The following is a 14,660-nucleotide window of genomic DNA, read 5'->3' on the forward strand; positions in this document are numbered from 1 at the left end:
ATGTATTTATTATAAACGTTAGTCCTTAACATCTATCACTGTGTATATCACCATTCAAACATCTTTTAGAAGTTGAACAAACCCCACACAGCTCAGTAAAGACTGAGATGTTGACTTTATTTGATCATTTCAGTAAAAACTAACGTTCATATTTCTCTCTTTGATTATAATACTGATGAACGTTCAAAACAAAGCACTTTGGCAACTTACCGCCTATGTTTTAAAATGCTTAATAGGCACCGTAACTTTCATGATATCATTTCTCCGTCATAATCGGTTGTTTCCGTGAACGGCCGACTGTTGAGTGACGGCAAATGCTGCGGCTGCAAGGCATTGTGGGGCAGCATTTTCTCCTCTCCTGTCGGTGATGGAGGTCCAGTGGTTCCTAAGCTAAAGGAGGTTATAAAGGAAGTTTGAAACCTCCTTTCCTATCATTCTCATCATTCTAGAGAATTCGAACGGCACTTATCATGGCTGCCACTGAGGGACTTCCGGGTCATTTCACTCCTTTAGGAAGGTTCCTAAGCTAAATGGACTATTCGACTTCAGCCCAGCAGTCCAGGGGAAATGATAGCACAGCCCCCTAAAGCCAGGCAATGTAGGGTTTACACTGCACACATTATGCAAGTAAACGGAGGTTTGATATAGGGTTGACTTGTACTGTAGTGCATGGCGTTATCAAACTTTCCAAGTAGGCCTGCAGTGACTTGACTACTATCAGGGCAAATGCACTGGGCCCCATCGCCGGCTCATAATGCCAAGCTTTGACTTGAAGAATATGCTCATCTAGTCAAGTACAATACCAACTGACATGAAACAATTCATTTGTAAACAAACTTGATTTCAAATACAAAACATAGAGGTTTGTGCAATGGGATACCCCAATAAACTATCCAAAGGAGCCTGACACTTAACAAAGTATTTACAATATACTATTACTAATCGGAGAGAGTTTTTTTTAAATACAGAAACATTTAAATGTACACTCCAACACTTAAAACTAAACAAATACCATAAAAACTGAACTAATCTCATCCTGACTACTTAACGGCTTAATTAAATCAGTCTCGAGTTAAAACAGGTAAGATATCATAAACAGTAGATATATGGCTAATGGACAATGGTACACATTTAATGTATTTTAGAGTAAGGTATCTTCAAGATAGACTGTGTACCTGTCTTAAAGAAAACATTGAACAGAGATTCAAATAAAACATGTTTTATGTATTATTTCTATATTCATTAGAGTCAAGGAAACATTGTCCTTGTGTCTTATTGACTGAGTCACCTGTGTAGCTGATAAAGAAGAGACACACCCACAGGTGTGTCTCTTCTTTATCAGCTACACAGAGGTGACGAGGGGTGAGAGGGATCCCAACAAAGTAAATTAAGGCACCCGTGATCACTACACACTCACACGAAAGAACACAAATCAGGGGGAAGCCACCACCGGGGACAACAGCACCACACCTTTGGCTCTCAGCAACTTGATTGAAAAGTTTATTAACAGCTTGTATATTGGGTGCAGTACAGTACAGCTCAAAACATAATTGTTAAGGGGATACAGACCAGAGAAAGACTTTTGTCTTGTTTACATCAGGGTCCCCCATTTCCAATTCATCATATCATTTAAGACATATTTGACATACAGATGGCTTATTTACAATTTACATACAGGTGGGTTTTTACATACAGATTGCTTATTTACAATTTTTATTTTCGATTTCGTTCTAAAACTAAGAGGGGCAAACCAGAAACAATTACTGGGATAAACAGTAAACACAAATTAATACACAGACCAACACATAAGATAAGTATAAGACAATAAAAAGTCAAGAATACTACAAAATACTGATTTCAAGTAACTGAAATAAACAAAACAAATTTAAAGCAACAGGGTCGAAAACTAAACCAAAGAAACGAAAATCAACTTAACAGTCTACTTAATCTTGAATTAAATAAACAAAACAAACTTAACTCAATGAAATAACTAATCATGAGCAGAGATTAATCGAACAGTCCGCGATAACAATGTTTAAAATATGGCCCTGTAATGAAGAGCAAAGGCACAGTGATACCAAGAGGCTGGTACAGACAATGTAGGCCAAGAGCAACACCCGCCAAACAGTAGTGTAGCGGTGAAGCACAGTAGGGCAGGCAAGCCGGCTGTGCAGACAGACACAGCCGTGAGGGTAGACCAGCCGTCCAGGCAACAGTCAGGCAGGCAAGACACTCGTAAACTTAGAGCAGTCGTGGATGCAACACAGACGTGGAGGCAAAACAGCAGTCCTTTATCACGCTTCCAGCGCAGAGCATAGCAGACATTAAGTTTAAGGTGATGTTACGATAACAATACTAGGTTAAGAACATTCAGGAATAATTATACGAGCAGAAGGTCTACCTACCGATCAGGCCAAGTTCAGACAAACACACAGCAGGAGAGCTTCATTTACAGCGGCAGCAGACATGGGCTGCAGGATCCCTGCAAGGGTCTACAACCAGCGATACATTTAGTATTTAGGCTAATGTCATGCTAGGTGTACAACAAACGGCAGCCACTGCAAACTCACCGGTGCCAGCGGAGAAAGCACGTCAGTGGAACCCGGAAGTGGCCTTCGTGCCAAAGAGCAAGAGGGACCAAGAGCGACACTGACCCCTCTTTATAAAGGTTGCCCCGTGTGGTGATAGGGCTGAACAGTCTATCCTGCTACACATATATATTTATTTATTGCTGAGGCAAAATGACATCTTAAAATATTGTATCTAACGATATTTTGATTAAGAATTAATTGAACTTTTCTTCAATTCACTAATAAGACCAAAGTTACTTTTGTAATCAAAGTGTATAAAAATGTCTAACTACAGGTAATTTATATATATATTTGTATGTTCTTATGAATGTCTCGAACTGAAGCTATGATAGTCAAAACTAAAATGTGGTAACATTTTAGAGTTGTTCAATTCCTACAGTATGTAGATAAACTGAATCTATGTAGATAAACTGAATCTATATTAAAAAGGAATTGTACATTTAATATGCTCTCAGATCATTCTGACTGTGATTACTCAGAAATAAAAAATTAGAAGAATTATATAGCCACATTTTTAACAATGTTATGGCATTAAAGGTGGGGTAGGTAAGTTTCAGAAACCGGCTCGAGATACACTTTTTGTTATATGCCATGGAATGCTCTTAACATCCCGATAGCAATGAATATCTTAAGTGCTTTGACAAAAAATCCATTAAAAAATGTCATCTGTGGAAGCCGTAATACTGTAAAAAGTACAACCAATCCGTTTAGCCGGGCTGTCTGTCAGCCTTCCATCTCGTGCACGCACAAATGTATCTCGTGCCCTCATTGGGCGTGCATTGCAGCAGTACTTCAATGACTCGCCAGCAACAGGCGGCCACTTTCACCAGTCTAGCTGACGTTATGTGCGCGTTCATGTGTGTTGGAGGAGGTGCTCTGTAAGGAAGTCTGAAGGAAGGGGCGGATTCTTTTCGGCTGCGTACTTTCAAATTTTAGTGCACTCAAGCCGGTTTCTGAAACTTACCTACCCCACCTTTAAAGGGAGGTATTCACACATTTTACTGTTAGATTTGTTTTATTATAGAGAGCATTTAAAGATTAAAGTGAGAAATTACAGCTTTCCCCTTAGGAATTATTATTAATAAAATGTTTATTTAATTAACTTTAGCATACCTGGTCAGTCTATTAGTTCTCTGTGGCCAGTGTAAGCTAACTTTTCAGCAATACCGTTGTCGCACTTCGGAGTCAATTTGCTGACTTCATTCTGTACTGTTATCACTATTACACTGTTGTTGTTATTATTACATGTGGCCACAGAGTTAGATGGGTTAGCTACGCACTGTTATTATTACATGTGGCCACAGAGTTAGCTAGGTTAGCTACGCACTGTTATTATTACATGTGGCTACAGAGTTAGCTAGGTTAGCTACGCACTGTTAGTATTCTTTCGTCCAAATTGGGTGATTCAACTAGCTTTAGTTATTTATATAAAACATTTCTTATTTCGTTTGAGCTCATTGCATTGCATTTAGCATCCCCAAAAATCCTTTCCCTTGAACACATTTAAATGGTGGTAGGCCTATTGTCATATTTGTGTGCGCAGTTAAAGAAGAATACACAATGGAAGTAAATGTTGAGGCAATGACAAATGCAGATAACGGTTCAAAGACCTCTGTTTTTAGTTCAAAAATATATTAAATACCAACAAATAAGAACATGTATTTTACCACATGTAGTTACATTTATTCATATTTGGGTTAACATAACACAAGTTTCACATTGTTTATTTGATAGAGAAATGTGATGCATTTCACAAGATACAACACCTTTATTTATGTAAGTGTCTGTTATCTTGCAATGTTGTGGTATGTCGAATATCATTTGTTCCATTCAGGTTTCTGTTTGGTATATCATACATATTTGCAAAAAGATTGGAGCTGAAGCCCATGTGTCTCATTATCCAAACTGCACTTCCTCCAGTATTCCTTACCTAACTTAACAAATAATCACATGTACATTACATTTTGGGTTTCTCAAAAAAAAAACTGTGGACATTGTTTTTTATATCATATATTTATTTATAAAGTGCTTAATAGGCATATATAGTTTATAGTATGTCATCATATATTGTCATATTAGTTTTTTTGTATGTGGTTGGTGGTGGAGTACTCCTTCAGCATTGTGAAAGCTGTTATTTACATAATGTATACAAGTCCCAGGTTCAGTACGCCCACTTCCTACCCATGGTGGAGATGGAAGTGTGGTTCTGCTCAAATCACGACAGTGAGCAGGTGACGCCAGCATCTTCGGAGTGGTCACAGTTGTGCACGTTCCAGGATATATGGGAGCACTCCTGCAGGGTTTCCTCCTCACCGCTGCACTTGAGATTGTCCAGCAGAATCTTTCCTGTGCCGGGCCCGAAAAAAGCTTCTCCCCGAGCAGCTGTGGCCTCCCCACAGCCCACATGGCGACATACAACCTGAGCGTCAGGGATGTCCCAAGCATCATCGCACACTGTGCCCCATTCAGAATTTGAGTAAATCTCTATGCGACCCTCACACCGGTGCTGGCCTCCCACCAGTCTCAGCATTCCTGCAAAAACAAAATTAGAATCACAATAATTAATTATTATCTGTATTATAAACCCAGGATAGAGAAATGGGCTGATTTTGTGGTGGCAGAAGATATATTTAACCTACCTTCAGATGATTCTGATGTGGTGTCAGGTATCTTCTCTGTTGCTCTAAACTCACGTCCATTTCCAAAGTAAAAATCAGAAGCTAATGGAGGCAGAGGAAAGCAGAGTGAGGACACTAGGTGTTGGCTTAGGCATACTCTGGGAAATATCAGGTCACAAATGTAATACAAATGTTCCTTTAAGGCAACAGACATGCACTTTGCAGCAACTTTGAGGCAGATTAAAAACTGCTCGCTTTAAACATATATAATCAAATGTTCTAAACAACCGAAAACCAGGTATGTGCTCTCTAAGTAAAAGTGCCTCTTTCTGTGCTTTCATTCAGCTTAGAAAGGAGTATAATTTGGCCTGAATGCAGGCGGTGACGTTGATGTGCCTTGACTCATCCTCTGTATTTTGTATGCTCTCTGGGCTGTCTCCTCCTCAGAGTACTACAGTCATGAATTGCAATTGGACAGCTGAGCAGGGCGAGCACAGATGACCCGATACAAAGGAAGTATGAGCTTTTAAGCGGAGTTGATGACTTAAAGGGGTAGTTCAGTGTGCCTAAATTGAGCCTGCTTTAGCCCTATATGGTGTAAGAGAGGTCATGTCAGGTTCTTACGTGCACAGATAACTCCAGCATCCTCATGATGGCGACAGTTATGCTGACCCCAGCCCAGGTGGAAGCACTGGGACAGCTCCCGTTCCGAGCCACTACATTCCACATTGTCCAGCAGGATGAGACCAGAACCGAAGCCAAAGTGAGACTGTGTCATGGCCCCCATAGCTGTGCCACAGCCTACCTGCCTGCACGCCACGTTAGCGTTGAACATGTCCCAGTCATCATCACACACCGTCCCCCACATATTTTTGTATTGGACCTCTACACGACCCTCACAGCTATGGTTACCATTGACCAGCCGAATGGTTGGTTTGCCTGCATAGTGATAAATAGACAGGTACATCCTTGCAGTTTATTTTCTGATAATTGCAAAACAAGGTATAATATCATCTGCTCAGTCCAATGTGAAAACAAACTGTATTTTTGTTTAAAGTTTAATATTGTTACCTTTTGTCAGGGCAGTTGTGGTGACAGTTTTTGTAGTTGGAGCGTTGGTGACTGGAATGCTTTCTGTTGCTGGAGGAAAAATGTAATAAATGTTAAGTTTGTTGCGATCATGGTAATGTTAGTCCACCACCCTGATTTTTGGTACTGAGGTGGAATACATTTAAAGACCAGGTGGAAGAAATGACTCCCCCTGTTGGTCATTTGTCAGAAGAGCATATTTAATTTTTACTGTGTGGAGGAGAAATCCTCAAAATACATAATTAGCTATGGAGTCACAGGAGTGCTCCTTAAAAAGTAATCTGTACAAGAAAGAAAAAAAACAATACCAAATAAATACATCTGGAAACATAGAGTAATACATAAAATAGATAAAGGAATGTGTACAAATAGAAATAGTTTTAGCAAAATCAATAAAAAGAACAAGATAAATAAATAATAAAAAATATATAATAAATCAATGAAAATTGTTCATTTATATTATAAATACATACAGACATAAATAAATAAACTATTTGATTTATTTCTCTATTTCCACAAAAGCAGTGTGTGCTTGTTTGTGTATATAAACAGTACTGTGTACTAAGTGTGTTTACCTTCACTGGTGTATGTTACCCAGAGCCCTCTCTGGTTTTCTGTTACCAAAGGAGGTACAGTGCTGGTACCTGGAGTTAATAGAAAAGTAAAATGAAATATTATTGAACAACTTCCATATTAAATACTACTATTTATTACTACTAATTCTGCTAATACAAATGCTTTAAATCAGATTTGATGTGATTTGTACAAGAACATAAAGTCCTGCATTCTTAGGATATGTTTTTAAAAATAATTTGCATCAGTCCAACTTGTGTTAAAGGAATATTTGTCCCATAAAATGAGAATGTGTATATCATAACCTGATTTCTTCAGAATAAAAAAACTGAGTGATGGATGACTGGATAAATGAGACTTGCATACTGTAAATGTTTAAAAATGCATTAATCATTTATAAAAAATGTATTTTTATAGTTTTCTTCAAGAATACAAGGTAACACAGAGTGAGTTATTGATACCAATGGTCATTTTGTTGGTAACATGTTCCTTTAAATGCATGTTCCATGATAGAGAGAAGTGTACCAGTGCAGGTGACTCCAGCGTCCTCATGATGACCGCAGTTGTGTTTGCCCCAGGGCAGGCTTTTGCATCTAGTCAGGTCCGGTTCAGAGCCGTAGCAGTTGACGTTGTCCAGGAGAATCCGACCCGTTCCGTAGCCAAAGTAAGAGTTAGTGTGTGTGTGGACGGCATTGCCACAGCCTAACTGGTGACACACCACCACGGCATTCTCTAAGCTCCATTCGTCATCACACACTGTCCCCCAGTCTCCCTGGTAGAAGACCTCCACCCGGCCCTGGCAGGAGTTGTATCCATCCAACAGACGGATGGTGCCATCACCTAAACCAAGATGGAGAGGCGGCGATTGATAGGGACTGGATACATCTTTTCTATACAGATGTTTAGTCTCTGTTGTATTTTATTAGAATTTATATTATTGTCAAATAAAATAGATGCAGGGATTTGAACATGTTGTGTAGAGGACAGAGGGAACTACCAACAGACATTGATACAGGGAAAGGATAAGGGTGTTGGCTATACAAAACATATTGTGGCTTGTGAAGTAGGAGAGTTAAGGTGAACGGGACTACAGCACACAGATGTTGTCATTTAATGCCTCGGCCCAGACAAAAACGCACCTAAGCAGAGACAATAGACATTCTCGTGTGTCTATCATTTTCAAAATGTGCTTCCCTGAAAGAAAGCTATGAGTAGGGATGGCCGCACTTCACTCCCTGTGGGTTTCAGATACGTCACATGTTAACACAATTTGGTTCAAGTCTCTCAATATCCTCTTGTGAATTAAAGTTAAAAACAAGCACAACAAAGACAAACCCAGCAAACAAAAAGGACGGCATGGGATTTAAGAGGCCTTTGAGCGGTAGTGTTTCTGATTTTGAACATGGGGAAAAAAAGTCTTCTATGGATGTGGGTTTCGATCCCAGGCCCTGCAGTCAACATGTGGATGTATCTTTGGGCAAGATACTTAACCCTGAGTTGCTCCAGATGGCATGGCCACTGTCCATATTTGGAGGAGGGGGGCAACTCATTTCAAACATTTGTGGCTACTGAAGATGAATATGCCAAATGCAGGTGTGGTTTGTGTTATTCAGTCAAATGCTTTGATCTTCCATTAACTCATTTTTTTGTACACCAGCAGATATGGAGAAACATTAACATTAATTTGGAAGTTTATTACTGGCAACCTAAAGAATTAAGTCCAATGTTCCCTCCAAACTGGTTTCCCACTGAGTGCTACCTTTTTTTCATTTCAGCTTTTTCACTGAAAATTGTTGCCTGCTGCATCCAAAAACATTACGATATCAGAGTGATCGAAAACAGTTAAGTTGCAGGCAGTAAAACCAAAGAAGCAACATACATACAGGTAAGTTATATGATACAATCTATGTAAAAAACAACAACATTATATTGCGGGTTTAAATTGTTAAAGGGATAGGATATCAGCAGTCAAAGTCCACTATGACTTCTGCTTTTAGTAATTTGCTAGTTTTGCTGTTGTTTCACTGCCTAGGATTGTCCTTTTACACATCTTGTTGTTACACGTATGCATTTCTGAAATAGGCCCTTGTCCAATATCTTACATTCATCATATTTGTGTCTGGGTTGTAGCCGTTTGTCTTGATGTCTTTAAAAAAGAAAAGTTGGCAGAAGAACAGTCTCATTAAGATAAAAGCAGGGGGTACTTACGTATACCGTGGTTCTCCCGGGGCGGTGTTGTGCGAAAACCCTTTGCCACCACCACTGACGGTTCTAGTAGCAAAATGAAAAGGAAGAAGGAATATTAATCAGTTTATCCTCTATTCTTATCAGGGTTATGCATATAGAGATGATTCCCAAAAAAGCTTTACCTCTGCAGGTAACACCCACGTCTTCATAGTGGTAACAGTTGTGGACGCCCCAGGCCGGAGCGGGGCACTCGCTGAGGCTTCTTTCATTTCCTCTGCAATCTACATTATCGAGCAGGATGGGCCCTGTGCCTTGTCCAAACTTAGAGCTGCTGCCCACCGCCACAGCCACTCCACAGTTTAGCTGCCGACACACCACGTTGGCATCCACCATGTCCCATTCATCGTCACACACTGTGCCCCATGAGTTGTTGTAGAATACCTCCACTCTACCCTCACACCTGTTCAGTCCGTTCACCAGTTGTACTGATAAGGAAATATAAGGACACAATGTCTATCAATTGACCATTCACCATCAGTGTTTAAAAACAACTTCTCCCACTGTCTTAGAGCCAGATGAGGATGTTGAGGTCGGTTTGGTCAGAACGATGACGTCATGTCCCTGGGGGCATTGGTCAATATTTCTTGGTTTCTGGTGTAGCTAACAGATATCCAGGCCTTCTCTTTCCCTATTGTCTGTTAGACAATAACTAATAGTTGTCTGGATTCAAGCCAATGCGTTCCAACTTTGTTCAGCTTTATACAACCAAAGGCCACTCAGATTTGATTGGTCAATACTACTTGGACAACAAACGGAGTACATATCAAAACCAGAACGCTGCCGATACCAAATACTAGAATGGCTGTAGTCGTTTGTCTTCTGTAATACAAAATATCATCATAAAAAAAAGTCAGCATCCCTAAAAATTGGTTAAAAGGGGCCTGATACACTTACAAGGAATATCAAAAGGTTAGAAAACTGTCAAAGGAACTATAATTTCACTAGGGGTAGAGGAATGTGAGAATTTGGTTAGGGAAATTGTCAAATATCTGGAACAAACTACCAGAAACCTGCAGGTCCGCTGCAACTCTTACTACTTCTAATTGAACTATTCAAATCTTACACTGCACTGTAACTTTTATTCATGTACCTGTGTTATTCATGTTTTATTATCTTTGCTTTTTAATGTTTCTAATGTGTTTTATGCTCTTAATGTGTTTCATTTTTGTAAAGCCTTGTGTTGAAAAGTGCTATATAAATAAACTTGCCTTGCCTTACAAGTTGGTTCAAAAAAGTGTTATCTATTCAAAGGTAGCTTACTGCAACAAAACATACAGCTTCTGGTTTTCATACAGAGGTCCCGAATGCAGACGTGTCTTACTGAACATTAGTGTCAGGAAAGGTGTGAAATCGGATGTCTTGCTCATTCTTACCTTGGTACTGCATCGACACATCGGCTGAAACAGGAGGGAGGAGAGGATATGAAGGGAAACAGAGAGAGAATACAGTCAAATTATTTGTTGAAAGAAGGCTTTTGGCCTTCCATACAAATGGGGTGATTTTTATAAAAACACTTTCATTGAGTGTTTTAAACCGTCATTCACTGCCAACCCCTCACTCCTCTTAACTCGTTGTTAGGGGGCGCAAGTGAACAAGAACTGCTTCATTAGCAAAATACATTTCTGGCAATTGACGAGGCAAATGACAAGCTTCACCTCGGCTGTTGCAGGTCACTTTTTGTTCTTTGTTGTGGCACAAAAACTGATACGTAGAAAAAGTTTGGTTTATTTTGAAGCATCTGCAAATTATTTCCATCACTAGGCATGATACAAGATGAATAAGTTCTTGTTTTTAATAACTCTCCTACCTCAGGAGGGACATTTAAGTAAGATTCAGCTCTTTGGAAGGGGAGAAGGAGACACACCAGGTGGAGTTCTGCACTCAGTTGGCTGCTATAAAGGCCGTCAACAACTATAAAGTAAGATAAATATATTAAACTACTCTTGTCTGTGATTGGGGAAGTACAACGTCTAATCACATTACTCCCTCTACCTAAAAGCACATTAATGTAATACTTTTACAACAATTAAAACAGGATGTAGATATCTTTTTGCGTATCACGGAGGGATGTTGATTTACCCAACAAATAACACAGACTTACTCAAGAGTCCCACTGGAAGATGTTTCTGGACCTTTTATTAAGAACATCCTTACGCCTGAAGACAAATATCTCCGATTTCAATAACTGACAATGACACAAGAGGGATTTTTCTACCCTTCACACCCAATGTAGGTCGATTCACAGGCTTCTCCCGTTAGTTTGTGGCATTAAACACATACATATGAATGTAGTAAAACTACCTATTTTAGCTTCAAGGGCTTGTAACAAATCTGTTTATGGCTTCAAGAATGGCTTCAATTGCAGGTTATGTGGTTTATATTTCAGGGAGAAACAGTTATTGTTCTTAACATCATCATGATAATGTAATTCACTTAAATATTACTTACTGTTTACAGCTCGTCTGTTTATTTTCAAGTCTCCTGAAATTTGAATACAAAAAACTGTTAGTATGGTGCATTTGGATATCATTGGCTTGGACACAAAGCAGTAAGTTGGTAACAACACATTTGAGTAAATATCTCTCTCCTGTTCCCTCCCATTTGTTGATCCAGTGAGTGGAATTGATCGTGGCTCACTTCAAACAACTTCAGGGCTTTTAGCCAGCTATCACTTGTTAACAAAGGGGAGGCAGACTTTTAGTAACTCAACTACAGGGAGTTAAATTGCGGGAACACTCGCTTCTGGAGCATTAATCACGCCTAAAACATGCGTTTCAGCACTGACACACTAGAAACCAACTCATGTGTCATATTTTGTTTCAGTTTATGGCATTTACAAACTTTACCCTCGTAACAACTTATATTATGTAGCATTTCAAAGAAAGTGAGCAGCAAAATATTGATGGGCCTAATTTAAAACTTTAGATTGAAAAGGCCATCATATTAAAAGTTGAAATATTAAGGACATAGGTATTTGTTTAATGTTACACTAAAAGACAATGACTTTAGATAATGCTTGGGAATCAGTTTCAATCTTCACACAACCAACCTCTGGTCCTGTGCCAGTGAATGAAAATGTACCCCTGTAGGAAAGGATATACTTCATAAATCTTGAAGTATATTATTTTTCCATATACATTTCACATTGTTACATTTAACAATGGTGCACTACAATATTGTTGAAGAACCATCCATCCTTTAAATAATGTTGTTCGTGAAAATGCACAGCCTTGAGTTACCTCCATCATGAGGTAATGCTTTTGTTTTGTTTTAGTTTTTTTGTCATTATGATTCTTTTTTAAATGACCCAATTTCCATAACATTTGGTGGAAGACTGTGGCATGAACCAAGGACCCCCATTTACATTTTGGAGCAACTACACACATTATTTTCTTCACTTTTGTTAACATTGAGAGATAGAGCATTTGGCCCTTGGGCCTTTCAAGTTAAAACTGTATTTTAGGGGCTCTGTAAGGAAGTGGCAGATTTTCTCCGGTTGTGTATTTTCAAATTCTAGCGCACTCGAGCTGGTTTCTCCGAAATTACCTACCCCACCTTTAATTGGAGAGTTATCATGTAAATAGATTATAACGTTATTTAGAACCTATCTGTAGGTGTAGCACATCGCTTCTAACCATCTACTTTAGAATACTGATAATGACTGGCAATGTAATCATTCAATGCTGTGTGTTCCCTGATCACACAACATGAGATGACCGGTAGAATCCTACGGTCAGGCAGCTTGGAACAAGTGGCCTTGACCTGACCCCCATCCCAACTCACACACTCACCGTGTCGCAGAACACTGACGGCCACCAAGACGAGGGATCCCAGCAGGGACACCAGGAGCCAGACGGCCGGGTTCCAGCACCTACACTCGTTCTCCATCACACGCTGGCCTCGCATGGCTGCCTCACTGACCAGCCGCCTGCAACACACACATGTACACAGTCTCATCAAGCTTCCCAAAGTCCTGCTCTGCGAGTAAAAACACTTCATAATTATGGTTGACTGAAGTTTGGTAGACAGATTTGTACTACTACAAAACAATCACTACATTTTGTACTGGTTCAAAGTAGCCTAATTATAGTATTGGATTGTTTTCTCTGGTGTAGCCCGCAGCTGTTGTTATCGTGTTGTAGTAGGTATTGATGGTAGTTGGAGGTCAGGCTCGGAAAGCCTGTAGCTAAAAAATAAATCGTTTTTAGAGAATATGTGATGCACATATCACATGAGAGCGCTGTTAAGAAAGTTATTTTGGCACACAAACACTTATCAGAGCAAACAGAAACCCCAGTCTCCCAGACATGGACATATGCCATCGAAAAGTTCTGCTGTTGCCAATAACACACCAGGAACAGGGAGTAGAGTTACTTTGCTATTTTATAAGCACAAAATGGCCGCCGTGCTTCGACCTGGCAGCAGGTAACAGGCCGCAACAAGAGAATCGAGGTAAAGTTTTTTACACTGATGGTTAGAACGGTGAGGGCTTCATTTCAAAGCTTCCAAGCATCATCAACAGCTGGGGAATGCTTGACAAATGTAGACACCTGGCTCGAGGTTTGCGATAATCAAGGGACTTTCCCTCAGACAGAACATTGGGATTCACTGATGAGAATCAAGCTAGATAGTGCTGTGGAAAGACACTGAACAGATATTTTAATACTCCCATAACATTCAAATACTTCTATATTATGAAATGCGGACATTGGAATGATTGAATTTCAATTTGAAAATATTATTTTAGAGCACATTTCCCAGAAATTAATGGAGTAGTGTGATTAGAAGCATGCTGTCATTAGAAGACTGCAGTGTGTGAGTCCACCTTGGGTTGTTTGTCTCTTCGCTGATGCAGAATTCCCCCTGACCTTACACAGGAATGTGTATTAGGGGATGATGAGGGGAGAATTTGATATTGGCCCCTCGAGATAGTGGACATTCCGAGCCCAGGGGGCACAAAAAGACATTTCTGCTTTCTGTGGTCCCCATCGTCAGACATAAACGCTGCTTCCTGCAATCTGTCACTAGAACCCTCCAAAACGCTTAGGCACCTGATGACACTGCAGGGGCGCCTCTCGTCTCCTTGGAGAGCTGGAGGCAGGGGTAGTAGTGGGGTGGGGGGTAGAAGCTTGTGAACCTACATTTAACTCACAACCTTTGTATGATCATTAGTGACCAAAAAACACTTGACGGCAGCCACAGAATCTCCAGACTCTGCCGTCTCAATCCAGGTCCAGTCCATTTTATTTGCACTGTAGTATTGTCTGAAGAGGTGCAGCACAGAAGGCCAGAGGCCCACAGAGAGATCATTGTGCGTCCAATTGGGAGGTGGGGATTTTAACACCAGCACAGCACTCAAGAACCACAACTGTCTCATTTGCAGACTGTACCAACAAACCCTTCGAAACTCTGGGACAAATAGCTCAGTTATGAGGGATGAAAAAGTATCTAGTCCCCAATGTTATGTTTTTCAATACTCCATTCATAGTAGGATGTAGCACAGATCCGCTGGGGAATAATGTTGCCTTTTGTGTCTGCTCTG

General features: G+C 40.0%; 1 protein-coding gene across 1 annotated transcript in view; it reads right to left on the minus strand.

Moving 5' to 3' along the window:
• Positions 1–4,784: 4,784 nt before the first annotated feature.
• LOC117458048 (scavenger receptor cysteine-rich domain-containing group B protein) overlaps positions 4,785–14,660 on the minus strand; it is a 29,739-nt gene continuing 19,863 nt past the window's right edge. Inside the window, exons 4-13 of the mRNA XM_034098286.1 lie at positions 12,910–13,046; positions 11,567–11,599; positions 10,492–10,515; positions 9,241–9,543; positions 7,397–7,780; positions 6,874–6,942; positions 6,281–6,349; positions 5,834–6,148; positions 5,231–5,311; positions 4,785–5,123 (exon numbers count right to left, since the gene is read on the minus strand). Of these exons, the coding sequence (XP_033954177.1) occupies positions 4,807–5,123; positions 5,231–5,311; positions 5,834–6,148; positions 6,281–6,349; positions 6,874–6,942; positions 7,397–7,780; positions 9,241–9,543; positions 10,492–10,515; positions 11,567–11,599; positions 12,910–13,046 (1,732 nt within the window). The 3' untranslated portion in view covers positions 4,785–4,806. The remainder of the gene's footprint in view (positions 5,124–5,230; positions 5,312–5,833; positions 6,149–6,280; positions 6,350–6,873; positions 6,943–7,396; positions 7,781–9,240; positions 9,544–10,491; positions 10,516–11,566; positions 11,600–12,909; positions 13,047–14,660) is intronic.

The sequence above is a fragment of the Pseudochaenichthys georgianus genome, chromosome 14 (genome assembly GCF_902827115.2).
Source record: "Pseudochaenichthys georgianus chromosome 14, fPseGeo1.2, whole genome shotgun sequence".
Classification (NCBI taxonomy): domain Eukaryota; kingdom Metazoa; phylum Chordata; class Actinopteri; order Perciformes; family Channichthyidae; genus Pseudochaenichthys; species Pseudochaenichthys georgianus.